We start from the raw sequence: 13,985 nt of genomic DNA, 5'->3' as shown, positions 1-13,985 counted from the left end.
GCAACTCAACACCGGCTTCTGTACCTTTGTAGACGCAGTACCTAGTCTGTATAAATTAGGGATACTCTGAAGCAACTTATTTTCCAGTCATTTAAACAAAAACTTATATCCTGACTAATTAACTAACATAAAGATGAGAGAGCACAATTTATTTTATTTAGAACATAAACAATTCAAAATTGATTTGCAGAGGGTAGCTAACGTTGGTAGAGGTAGCCACCAGCCTTCAGTTCCCCTTGCACACCACACACTATAAGATCAGAAGAGAGATCTTGTGCGATCTGTCTTTTGTTATCATAAAGTGTGAGGTCTCTAAATGTGTGAAGGTTTGAAGAATCCTGTAATGTGTGCCAGGCATTAGCTAAATTATGTGGTAGAGCTGACCCTGTGCAGTGGTTGATAGCCTAGCTAACAACTGTTTTCCGGCTGCTCTCTCATCAAAGGGGCTAAGCTGACCAGAATCCCATGTGGCTAGTACGCTAACCGATGAGAATATCACACAACCTCACTTCATAAAACTGAACTTTCTCTTTAACAGGAAAAGGAGAGCAGAAAAATATATATAACTATCTGGCTTTCACAGCATTCTATTCAGCAACTTGAGGAAGTCTTTTAGCTTTATGGGTTATAAAAGTTGTTCTATTAAAAAGGAGATTTTATTTGCTTTTCTCAACAACAAAAAAAGACCAACATCAAGTGCAGTTTTATTTTCAGTGCCTTCAAAAACACATTCATATTTGGACTGAAGAGCCAGAGATTTAACCTTACCATTAAAGACTGACCTGCGTCACTACCTGAGCAAGATTTACCATCGTATTTTGTTCCATAAGAGAAATTCAGAGGGTACAGGCAAAAAGGAGGGTTCTTTATTTTCACTTGGAGGGGAAAAAAATCAAAGCAGACAAAAACAGTGCATGTGTCTGTGAAAGAGAAAAGTCTGAATAATACATCAGAAATCTCTGAATTATTCACAAGGTGGAGGGTGCTGCAGCGCCGGCAGGAGAGGGTGAAGAGAAAGCAGAAACAGAAAATTGATAGAAAGCAGAAAAAAGGATGGAAAAATAGGATTAATACCCAGAAGAAAACAGTGAGTGATGAATGTCAGAGCACCATCTGAAAGGCCCCGGTCTGCTCAGAGTCTCCCTCCTGCCCTTCCTCTCTCCACCCTGTTACCATTCAGCTGGTTCTCCCCTGGGTGTGGGGCTACCAGGAGGGGGTCTGCTTTCACATCAAGACTCACACACAGAGACACACAGACTGTTCTAGAAAGCAAGACAGAGAAAGGGTGTAATCGCAGGAGGTCATGTGAGTGTGTATTTGGGGTGCAGCGGGTATTCAAATCCTTTCTGCTGTGACGAGGTCTGCCAGAGTTCATGCGCTGAGTGCCACAGCCAAAGACAACACACACACACACACTAAAAATGGAAGTCAAGGAGCAGTCATGTGATGGGCAGGTGGGGGGAAAGTGAAAGATATCTGATGGACTGGAAATCGAAACCAGGAAAGGATCTTTGCTGTGGTTTGTCTGAATCGTGCTTGATTCCGAATGACTCCTCCACTGTTTAGTTTAGCTCTCAGAGATGATTTACAGCACAGGCGCAGACACTTTTATGAGCTCTGTGACAGCACTGAGACACAACAGTGGAAGTTATCTCTGTCTCTGTTGTGCTGCTTATGTCTGTGTGTGCACTAATCACAGCTTGTACTTGTTTTACCTCCACATTAGTTAGCCTGGGACATTTATAGGCCAGCTGTCGTGTCCGTGTGCTCTACATGATCAGAAAAGCAGACACTGACAGACACACATGCCTGCTGACGAGACCTCAAAAGGTCTACTGCTCGTTTGTAGCCCCTGCCTTTAATCCCTTCAGCAGATCACTTTAACAGAACATATTGTTCACACAGTTGCACACACACACACACTCTGTCTTTCTCTGAAATTTCAAGGAGGGATTTTTTACTCCGTCCATCCTCGCTCTAAGTATTCTCTCCACCTCTGCCTCCGCCCATATGTCTGGGTACCAGAGCTCTAAATTTGCATGAGGCCCCCACAACCACACACTCATATATGCTTCACATCCTGGGAAAATGTACACGTGCCTGCCTCACATTTGGGTCATGTGAGTCAGACATGTGGGGAGAGGGGATACAGGGGAATTGCAGAGTGCTTATTAACACGCACAGATATGAGGGAGACGTGTAAGACAAAAAGGGGAGAGGGTGTGCAGCTGGGAATTATTTGTTGTGTGTGGAATGAATCCACACTCACAGATGTAGTAAAACAAACTTCTCATGCCTAGTTTCAGAGAGCAAGTCATTAATCTATTTCTAGAAAGCTTTGTTTTTGTCTTTTTCACCTGAAAAGTGAGGGCTACAGTTGTTACCAACTCAACTATCAAATGTTTGTAATTATACATCTGCACATGCACCCTCAACAAAACAGTAAAAAGAGGTCAGGGAGGTAAACACTCTTCCCACTTCTGTACCAACATCTTTTCCCACATGTAATTTAAGGACACGGGCAATTAGCAAACAGCCCCCTTTTTGACAAGCAATCCATTATAATTATGCATCAAAGTGGTCACAGAAAGACACAGACTGTGCCAGAATTGGTGAAAGAGAGACAGCTTGGAAGAGAAATTGCAAGAAGTAAGATGCACAGAAGAAGAGGCTGCATAATAAACAGAAACTGGAAATTCAAACTTATTTGGTGCAATGCAAGGACGCAATGCAAAAGACAGCAGTCAAAGGACGGTGGCTGACTCTGCAAGTGCTGACACTCCTGTTAATTTCTCACTTTATTTCCTGTATCAAGTTCAAGAAATACATAATCAGACACCTGATATGCTCAGTCAACCATCATTTATATTAAAACTAGAGTCAATATTCGGTCAAGAAGTCACACACACACACACTAAAATCTGTCCTCCTTGGTGCAGCTAGGGGGGAGACGAGCGGGTGAGTGACTGCGAGAGAAACAGAGGGGCCTGTGTTTACACTGGCAGGGCGAGCAGCTCGTGAGCCCCGTTTGAAATGGCCCGCTCCCATCTCACAGAGAGAAAACTCTGCCATGACTGACAGGACCTGCTTGGCTTTGAGCTCCTTCATCATCATCAGTCCCTTTCCCAGCATGCCTCACTCCCTAGGGTTGGCTGAAACCAAATGTAACAAATGAGGGGAGATTAAAAAGAAAAATGGTTGCCATACTTGGAACATGGCAGGAGGGTGAAAGGGTGAGTGCGGAACAGAAAGAGTCGGTCACTTAATGAGTCGTGCGCTGTCTTGCGGCACACTGTAATTCCGACACTAATAGAGGGGCTGGAATGCCAAGGACGTCCCGACTGTGTAATTTCTGAGACTATCTTCATTGACAACAAGCAGTTTGTCATCCCCAGAGAGGAGAATGAATGTACAAATAATTGGCGTTCATTTCCTTCCATGTTGCGTTGATATGTTTCCACCATGTGTTCCAGGCCATTTTCGCCATCTAATTGCATTCAAAGGGAAAGTTCACAACCAGCGCAAGGGCCCCAGTGGTCTCAGAGTGGACCACAAATGCTGAACTGATCTTCTTTTAAGATGTGCGTCAATTATCAAAAGGGGGGGGGGTCATCACACAGCTTAGCATTTCCATCCATTTCACAATACCATCTGTCTTCTGGGAAAGAGAATGAACCCTTTTGCATTGGCATTTGGGTCTCCATCAACAGGCCCAGACTCTATTGATGCACATAATTACATTAGACCGCTTTGGTCCTCTTCACAGCAGCATCATGGTTATAGACGGACTCATGGAGCCGGGGCACATCAAAGCAGAGGCGTCCAGCTGGAGAGAAAAGAAGGTTCAGGCAGGGTGGAGGGGAAATTAAGCAGTGAATGGATTGATGGAGAAGTAGGACTTAGCACAAGGTCTGTCCAATCAATCACAGTCTATAAAGTGACATTCTCTCCCACACAGTTATGTTATCCTGTTGATCTGCATGTTAACTGTGCACTCAACATGTCCTCCTCCACCTGTTATTACCCACAAATCATCTTTGATGCATTCAGAGCAGGCGGAGATGATACCCTGCCATGTTGGACTCTGCACCAAGCAGTAATATGAATCAGTTCAAAGTTGCTCACAGCTTTCAAACTGCTTTAAATTCTGAAGGCAGATTTGCACATGCAGTTTTCTAAGATCCTTCAATAGAGACACAATGTTGTGAACACTCACAGAAAGCTTTTGAACGCCATCTAGTGGTGGAGGAGGAAATTGCTTATTTTGGCTTAAAATGTGTATCATCATCAGTGTTGGACAGTAACAAAGTAAAGTACTGTACTTGAGTGCTGTACTTAAGTAATTTTTTTGAGTATCTGTACTTTACTTGAGTATTATTTTTTGGGAAACGTATTACTTTTACTCCACTACATTCAGAAGACAATTATTGTACTTTTTACTCCACTACATTTCTATCAGTGCTCTAGTTACTCACTACTTTTGCTTTGAAGTCAGCTCATGAATTTCCTTCTCTTTTCTGAAATCTGATCCCTAAGAGAGTAAAAATGTGTTTGTGTAGTTCTGTTTGTCTCAGTGGTTTAGTCATACTTGTATATTGTGCGTCTCCACGGTTGAACGTGGAGCAAACACAGAGCAGATTTAACTCAGATCAGGCAGTGCATGTAGAGGTGGTAATGATGGCTATAATTCTCCACCTGAGCACCCAGGGCCATATCTTCAGCCCGTGTTAGAGGATTTTGAAATGAAGAATGATAAGTATGTTTGAAATGTTCTCCCTGTTTCCCACTCTGCATAAACATACAAAATTCACAGTCCAACCTGAGAAAGCGTGTTGAGCTACGTAACATCTGTTTCATTCCAGATGAACATTTCAAACTAAGTTGTCTGTGCTTGGAGTAACTTAGTTTCTGTTTTTATTCCATGGTATAGTTTTTAGAGATTTCAATTAATGGTTTCTAAATAAACATGATGTACTCCTATGTATTCTTGACTGCACTCATGCTTTGTGAAAATACAACATTTTGAGATATTTTAAAAAGTACTTTGAATACTTAAGTATTTTTAAAAGCAAGTACTTCAGTACTTTAACTCAATTAATAATTTGACTGAGCAACTTTCACTTGTATTGGAGTAATATTTGACCTGGAGTATCTATACTTTGACTTAAGTAATGAAGCTGAGTACTTTGTCCACCACTAATAATCATCACTCAAGTTGACACAGCTTGTATCAAAAGTGTTTTTTATTGAAGGGGGATTTACAATTGCAAATCAGGGCTTTTTCATGTTCTTAAGTGTGAAAACAAAAGTGGCTAAACATAAAAAATCTCTCTTTTTTTAATATATAAGAGCAACTACAGTGCCTCAACTAAACTTTTGTTTTCTTTTGGATGTACACAGCAGTATTGTAAGATTTGGCAGCAGTTACAGTTAAATGTCATCAACTATTTATTTATTCTATTTATTTGATACCACCTATATCAAACTTGTTTACTAACTTAAGTAAGGTTAAAAATGTTTAATTTTGGCAATAAATGTGACAATCAAGCAACACAACTTTGAGGAAACCACCACCAGAGGGCACTGCTGTCATATACCATGCAGCAGAAATGCTGTGAGTGAAGACTTGGGGCAACATTGACAACATCTTTGCTTTCTTTAACACGGATCTGAAGCGTTCAAATTTATGATAAGATGTTGCAAAGACCACATGTAATACCCAAAACACACTTCTGGAGAGCTACTGGTGTTACTGAAACTAAGAGTGTGTTCATTTGAAGACATGTTGGACTGCAGCAGCCAGATTGTTAAGTCTCCTGGAGTTACATAGCAGGCTTCACTGCTCTCCTCCAGTGTAATATTTTTTCCAGAGTGTTTCTAGTTCCCACAAAGTGTCAGTCCACTGCAACACCTTCAGGCAGGTCCACCACCACAGGAGCACAGTCGTCTAAATCTGCATCAAAGTCCCAGCGAAACTTCTTGGTCAGGTGAGCTTTGAACTTCTCTGCTCTCTTACGCAGAGTTCCATCTACACCAGGACCGCTGGCAAACTGGAAAAAGTCCTGCAAGACCATAAATCAAACCTGCACGTTACAATGGTTTCATTCTCCACTTGGCTCCAACAATCAAAGCAATTTCTCAAGAAATGTACAGGGTATACTTTCATACCAACTGGAATGTGTTTTCCATTTTAGTTGCTAACGACTGGGAGTTGTTAACAAGTTAAGACAGCTCCTCAGGTCTCTCTAAACTTCATGGATGTAAGGTTACTGTTCTCTGTAAAGAAATTTGACCCTTTACAGTCAGATCTGATAAGTAATGTGAGAAAATCGAGAGGTGGGACCACCTTGCTTCTCTTGAAAGGTAGGAGCCCTGGTCTCAGTCGCAAAACACTGATAGGGGGGGGGGGTAAAGAAATGCCTTTAAAATGCAAAAAATTAAATTACATAATTTATCTGTAATTATACAATTATAAATGAAAATAGTGTTTAAACCTTTACAAACAAGACCATATAAATGTTTTTCTATGTTGTTGCCACGAGACCCCTGAGTTGACTGAACCAGATTAACAATGGTATGCAGCAGCACAGACAAAACACTGCAATAATTGCTAAAGGTAATCTAATTTTCTACCAACCAGCTAAATGAAGTATCTTAGGCCCTTTTTTTGTTCTATTGTGTTCATCTTTGGATTTAGTTAGTGCATTCCCACAGCACTGAGGAACATTTAACCATATGACCCATATGGCACTTTAGGTGGTATTCAAGGCGTTTCTGAAACTGGCAATTGTGTCAGAATCCTTCTGAATGTGTTATATATAATTAGTAACACCCTTAACAGTATTTACAATATTTTTCTGTAATGGTAATGTGTAGGATGCTAGAGACTATTTTGGGGCATCCTGTGTAGCACAGTAGGTGCTCCATATAAAAAGCCTACAGTCACTGCATCGATTGCTGTTTCCACTCCTGGCCCCGACCTATTTTCTACCTTTCCAGCTGTTTCATCATAGCAAGGCAAAATGTTGAAGTCTATGCACCCTGGTCAAGTTGCAGCATTGATAAATTGTTTCTATTAATTTGTAAGTGCCTTATGGTTGGGATAGTTGTGCATCTACCTGCAGTGTGGAGGTAAGGAAGTTGTCCTGAGAAACGATGTCAACAAAGAAGTCAGGAGGGATTTCCCCGAGCTGGTGGTAAAGCACTGCGATGAGCCCCAGGTACAGATCCTTACGCTTCCTCATAGTCTCCTCTGATCGACACAGCAGGGACAGAAGAAGCTTCCAGTGCTCAAAACCCTCGTACACATTTCCGATGATGAAGCACACAAAGGCAAACTGCAGCTCACCTGAGGAGAGACAAAATATAGGCAGTCTAGTACACATCAATTTGAATCATATGCTTTTTTTTGATGATTTTACGTATTATATCCAACATACCCAGCAGATTGAGGGGCTCCAGTTTGTGGTTGTTCTCAAGCACAGTCTCCAAGGCGTAGCTCAGGTCCATGCTGCACCTGGTGATTTCTGCTGGTGTGGCCCCCGGTGGGTAAGTCTTCTCTGGGATAACAGAGAAGCGTAACTCTGTCCCCTCCCTCTGCTTCATTCGTGGGAGCCGGTCAAGCCCTTCTTTCATACTCTGACAGGCTGTGTCGTTCCTCGGCTGCTCTGCCCTGTCTTTGGTGTGTCTCATTTGGATCTCTGGAATGACATCACTAAAGGCACATACTCGACCTGAAAGAGGCTGTAAATTAACGGCCACCTCCTCGCTCAGACGGTCAGTGAGGGACACCCACTTCCTCATCACCTCATAAGGATAGGGCCCCAGGAAAGGATCCAGGTCTCGCAGGTTCGCCCTGATCCGGTTCACCTCTTCCTCATCCTTTGAGGCTTTGAAGTCCAGATCTTCTTCTTTGGGATCCCAACTAGCCAATAGGATTTGTCTGGGTTTGAGATCGAGGAAAAGTCCTGTCTTTGGGCCAATTTCTCCTCCACAGCCTGGCGAGTTCACAGAGCAGTAGTGGAGGAAGTGCAGACCTGGGGGGATCATCTTCACACCCTTGAAGCGGGGGCCGACCATCCAACTCTTGCAGTCAATCCCTAGCTCGGTACCCTGAGGAACCCCCATTAGCACCAGGGTGGCTCCCTCCTCAAACAGCCTCCGAGCAACATCTGGATCCATGTCCATACTGTCGCTGGAGGCCATGTCAGCTTTGTGGAAGACTTCCTAGATTATTTGTCTGACTGATACACACTGAGCAACATTAATACTGACCTTCGCTTTTGACTGCTTCGTGAGATTTTCACATGTTCAGAACATCTCGTAGTGTTTCGTTTGAAGCGGGATGCTGTCTGTAGAAAGAAAATACACGGAATATAATCAAATATACTGGTCACAGAAGTCTGAATAAGTCGCTTATAATTGTACATTCCAATAACTATATTGATATTCATTAAACATGCTGCATACATTTACCAACGAAGCCCTCGGCTGCTAGTTGTCGATGTTTCGTGTCGTTGGAAATCGTTTGGTCGACGCTGTGCACCGTGAAATTTGCTCCGGACGGAAACAGTGCTACAGTAATAATGTTCCTCCACTGTACCAGGGAATTTTTGACAGAGTTTTTTTCTTCTAGGAAAATAATTTATTGCCAATAGGTATAATATACCCAGTTATAACTATAGGGTAGTGCTAACGATAAGGTTAAAGTAATATAAAATTTACATCTATTTAATATTCCCACCGGAAAGAGTGCTGGATGAAAAGTGTCATATAAAGTTTAAAAATAGTTAATTGGTCATAAAAAGTCACTGTATTTTCACTTCTATAAACAATAATAATAATACATTTTATTTAAAAGCGCCTTTCTCTATTTTTTTATTTTTTTCTTTATTATTATTATTATTATTATTATTATTATTATTATTATTATTATTATCATCATCATTATTATTATATTATATTGATTTTAATCGTTATTTTGGAACTACCTATTGTCTGTATTTTGTCTGTAATATTAACTCTTCTCATACAGTAGGCTTCCTTCTCTTCCTTTATGTCCTTTGTATAAGTCTATTTTCTGTCTACATGTTTAAATTTGAAAAGCAAAAAAAAAAATATTCAAAACAAAAAAAAAACCCACCTTTCTCAACACTCAAGGTCAGTTTGCAGAAAGATTAAAACACAATAAATAAAACAGTGTGATGAAATAAATAAAAACAACAAGCAGTGAACACCAAGTTAAAATGAAGCAGTGAAATTAGACAGGTAATGCAGTTTGAAACAGATGGGTTTTGAGTTTTAAATTGAGCAGGTAGTGAGTCAGAGTTTTGGATGTCTGGTGGGAGTGAATTCCAGAGTTGGGGAGCAGAGCAACTGAAAGCTCTGCTCCCCATGGTGCTGAGGCAGGCAGAGGAGAGGTGGAGGGAGGAGGAAGACCTGAGGGAGCAAGAGGGTGGCAATGTTTGGGAGATCAGACAATCTCAATGTTGGACATTTATTAAAGTAAGATATTAAAATGATAAAAAGGGTACTACCCCACATGCAATTAGAAATGAACACAGTACTATAAGTCAAATTGTGTTTTTATTATATTGCATATGATACAAAACATAACTGGCCGAAGAACATTTGATAACTATGCTGACATTTAGCTTCAGAAAATAAAAGTTGACTGTTTTATACCAAAGAAACTCTTGAAAATGTGCACACTCTCAAGATATTTGGTTTCAGATATTTTAGCTTATCCGTGGTTACTGTAGAAATATTCCATTACACAAAGACCAATGCTGACATGCAAAGTCTGATATGATTTAACACAGAAAAAAAAATCTGAGAACTTACACAGTAAACATTTATAACATTGCCTTTGAAAAAAGTTATCTAAACACAGTTGGCTAATGACTAAGGGTCATCCAGTGGCCTTATGAGAAAGCAGCGAGAGCAAGAGAGGTGGACAACACAGAGTTTCTACTTCTAGAGCGCCAAGACAGTCTGAAGTTTCTGCCAACAAGTAATAAGCGCCTTGATAACTTTAACCTTTAACCTTCTCTTCTTTAATCTTCTCTTCTTTCCTTTTATCTTCTTAGCAGCTGAACAAGAGGCCGTATTCCCCTGAAAGCAACCAGAATAAGTATTGTTATGCAACAATATCCATTTTTTCAGGTAATCAACCTTTATCTTCATATGTATTCTTATTTTCAGCACAAGAGGGGTGGTTAGGCCTGAGATATCCCTTTTCTCTGCTTGCAGTTTTATTTTGGGAACAATGAAAAACTAATTTCAGAACTGACTCAACCCCAAAGGAAGAATACACCCCTCTGTTGTCCTTTCCCTCACCAGATACCCAGGGCTGCAGTTGTGAGTGATGAGCTGCTCCATCCTTCCAAGTATCTTTTCCAGGTCAGACAGCTGCTTCCCACTCCTCTGACACTGTATCTGCTGTGTTGCACCATAGATGGAAATCAGGATGAGGCGTGCCTGCCATGGGACGGTATAGCCCAAAAAGTAAATAAAGCATATCCAGTAATACTTTAGGCTCATCATAATATTCTTGCAAATATTTTATGTAAGGATACCAATTCATGTGACAAGGTATTTTAAAAGGCGCAATAAATCAGTATTATGACATATTAGACTGACATCAGTTATTATTACCCTGTCCATGGTGCTGAAAGTGCACACACTGTTACACCTCTCACCTTTCCTGAGGGACAGATGTCTCTCTCTCTGGAGGTATTTACTGAGGCAGTCAAATTCTGCAGAAAGAACACACGTGTATCTGTTTGAAGAAATGAATTTGCCAGGCAGATTGAAAAAGAAGACAGTGGCTAAACACTGCATCAGTGCAGATGATGCTCAAGATTTGCTGCCACCAATTGATTACAGCTGCAACTGTGTCATAACATTAACTGACAGCATCAAAAAGTCCTCACTGACACACATAAAGGGCACAACACATCGCTTCTCATACCAGATTCTGCAGGTCAACGAATATGACCTCTCTGTAGGAGCCCAGTATTTCTGTGTAGTTACATCTGCGTTTACCACATGAGTTGGTCAACAAGAGAACCATCAGGACATTACGGAGTAGAGTTCCGGTCTGACACTACAAGAGAGATAAGGTTCAGAAAAGAAACATGTGAAAACTTCTGTAATGATGCAGTGGAGAACAAAACACACTGGATAGGCTATCATAGAATTTATGTAGAGGTGTAAACACCAACCCGATGTTCTAACCACACTTACCATTTATCATGTTCTTCTGCAGAATCCTCAGACGAGCAAAGCCATCAAAAACAATAAGGAGCTAATAAATTACTCCGGATCCCACCGTGTTCATTGTATCCAACCCTTATTTAATCAGTGTACTTTCTCTGGTAGATAGGGAAACCTAACTGCGGTCAAGCCAGCCTCCACTTCTGAAACGACAGTCGAGCCAGCCTCCTGTAATCTGTTGTGTGTGTTTAGAACAGGCGTTACGGTAATAGCGCGGAAACACGGATTTTAACTAACTGAATGATGATTTTAGATATTTTCTAAGTGAGATTATTAGGAAAAACCCAGTTTCCACGCGACTGATTTGAATTCAGACTGATAGTGGACAACCTCATGGTTTAATCTTGTCAATCACACCTCGATCTGATGTGTCATTTCAAAATAAAATAAAACATTTGAAATTTTTAAAAAGCGATAATTCTGGATACTTTCAAAGTGAGATTATTTTAAAAAATCCCAGTTTCCACTAACTAATTTGAGTTTAGACCATAGACTGTATAAAGTTCAGACTATTAGTGGACAACGTCATGACGTATTCCTGCCAATCACAGTTCGATCTGATTTGTCATTTCACATTAAGACTTGAAGATGAAAAAAAAGGAATAATTTATTATATTTTCGAAGTCAGATTATTTGAAAAATCTCAGTTTCCACTGACTGATTTCAGTTCAGACTGATCGAACACAACGTCATGGATTAATTATGCCAATCCCAGCTTGATCTGATGTGTAATTTGGGATATTTTTAAAGTTTGTTTTTTTGAAAGGTTTCAATGTCTTTAATTTTAGAATTACACATCAGATCGAATTGTGATGGGCAGGATTTAACCATGACGCTGTCTACTATCATAGTGAACTGAAATTAGTCAGTGGACACTTGGATTTTCCACATAATCTCACTTTGAAAGTATCCAGAATTATTGCTTTTTTAAAATGTATTTCAAATGTCTTTTATTTTTGAAATGACACATCAGATCGTACTGTGATTGGCATGATTACATCATGACGTTGTCTGCTATCAGTCTGAATTGAAATCAGTCAGTGGAAACTGTGATTTTTCAAAAAAAAATCTCACTTAGAAAATATCATAAATTATTCCCATTTTTTTCAAAATTCAAGTGTCTTTTAATTTTAAATGACAAGTCAGCTCTCCCTGTGATGGGCAGGATTAAACCATGAGGTTGTCTACTATCAGTTTGAACTGAAATTAGTCTGTGGAAACTGGGATTTTTAAAATAATTTCACTTTGAAAATATTATAAATTATTGCAATTATTCTAAATTTCAAATGTCTTTTATTTTGAAATGACGCTTCAGATCGAGCTGTGATTGACAGGATTTAACCATGACGTTGTCCACAATCAGTCTGAACTGAAATTGGTCAGTGGAAACTGGGATTTTTGAAATAATCTCACTTTGAAATGATCTCAAATCATCATTTATTCAGAAAATTTCAAATCTCTGTTTCTGCGCCATTACCGTAATGCCTGTTCTAAACGCGCACATACAGACTACACTTGAGGCTGGCTTGACCGCAGGGTAGATTTCCGATGTGGTGATGTTGCGGGGTTTCCAACATCACCAGAGTGACTGCTACTCCGATTTCTCTCCTCGTCATGGACAGTGACGCTAAGTTTAGGATATCACCAAACTCCAGTCTGATCAAGTCGTGGAAAACGTTTGCAATCAATCCCTCGCCTTTATCCTTTCGCTTTCTGTGGTAGAACGCGATACAGAGGAGTAGTGGGAAGAATGGGTGCAAATATAAAGAAAGGTTTTATTTAAAGCGCACTTGCACTTACAAAGAGATCTCATCTTAAGTCACAGAGGCTGTTATAGGAATGATTAAAGTATACAAGATAGTAAACAGAACTATAAACTAAAAGTGGCTTCAGCCAGACCAAAGGCTACAAAGTCACATGGGCATTAAATAAAGACAAAAGCTTCCTGGATTGGTGTGACACATTTGTTGGATCTAAATGTCAAAGAAATATCAGATCGCAGAGAATCAAAGTGGGCACTCTGAGTATTAAAGGAAATTGAGGTCAGGTCGGTATTTTTTATTTAATTTATTTTTTTTCAGTCTTGTATATCCAGGTGTTTTCAGAGGACAGCTGTATGGTAATCCACAGGATGCTGTCAGCTTCATCTGTGACCATTTACTGCTTAAAGGACAAACTCAACTCAACTCATTTTTATTTATATAGCACCTTTCATACATTCAATCATGCAAAAAGGAAAGTGTTATAGAATACTTAGAAATAAAATCATGACAATCAAATCAATAAAATAAAATCAGATTAGTATCAGAACAAATAAAATAAAATAATTATAATAAAATCAATAAAATAAAACCAGATAAATACCAGAAAACAAATACAAAAATAAAATAATAAGATATAATACAATGAAATAAATAAAAAATATGCTTAAATAATGGTCATAATGGTAATATATTGCAGTCCAGGGCTAAAAGGAAATTACTCCAAGTTAAAAGCCAGATTACAAAAGTGAGTCTTAAGTTTACTTTTAAAAACCTCCAGAGCTCACTGTTTTGATGTCCAGACTCAGAGGCAGAGTTCCACACATAAAAACAGAAAGCTCTGTGCACAACATTTAAAAGGGAAGCATTCAAGGACCTCAGTGATTGTGGTGGAACATAACATGACAGGAGATTAGTGATGTATGGAGGAGTAAGGCTGTTAAGAGC

General features: G+C 39.8%; 1 protein-coding gene across 2 annotated transcripts; it reads right to left on the bottom strand.

Moving 5' to 3' along the window:
• Window positions 1-5,225: 5,225 nt before the first annotated feature.
• Window positions 5,226-8,604, bottom strand: aar2 (AAR2 splicing factor). 2 transcript variants are annotated; one of them, XM_034696264.1, is made up of 4 exons: window positions 8,470-8,604; window positions 7,440-8,351; window positions 7,119-7,348; window positions 5,226-6,062 (listed from the first exon to the last, which is right to left on the bottom strand). In XM_034696264.1, exons 2-4 carry the CDS (start codon window positions 8,203-8,205, stop codon window positions 5,895-5,897), a joined length of 1,164 nt encoding a protein of 387 aa, XP_034552155.1. In that variant the 5' UTR covers window positions 8,206-8,351; window positions 8,470-8,604; the 3' UTR covers window positions 5,226-5,894. The 2 variants fall into 2 exon arrangements, with proteins under 2 accessions (XP_034552155.1, XP_034552156.1); XM_034696265.1 differs by having other exon boundaries at window positions 8,476-8,560.
• Between the last annotated feature and the right edge of the window lie 5,381 nt (window positions 8,605-13,985).

This window comes from Notolabrus celidotus, chromosome 11, assembly GCF_009762535.1.
Source record: "Notolabrus celidotus isolate fNotCel1 chromosome 11, fNotCel1.pri, whole genome shotgun sequence".
Lineage (NCBI taxonomy): Eukaryota > Metazoa > Chordata > Actinopteri > Labriformes > Labridae > Notolabrus > Notolabrus celidotus.
Note: the sequence above shows the minus strand (reverse complement) of the source record. Positions and strands in the feature narration are given on the sequence as shown.

Excerpts from the sequence above, each read along its gene's own strand:
- aar2 (XM_034696264.1), bottom strand. The coding sequence starts at position 8,205 with ATGGCCTCCAGCGACAGTATGGACATGGATCCAGATGTTGCTCGGAGG. Across the intron at positions 7,349-7,439 it reads GGAGCCCCTCAATCTGCTGG|GTGAGCTGCAGTTTGCCTTT; the intron begins GTATGTTGGATA and ends GTCTCTCCTCAG. Across the intron at positions 6,063-7,118 it reads TCCTTACCTCCACACTGCAG|GACTTTTTCCAGTTTGCCAG; the intron begins GTAGATGCACAA and ends ATGGTCTTGCAG.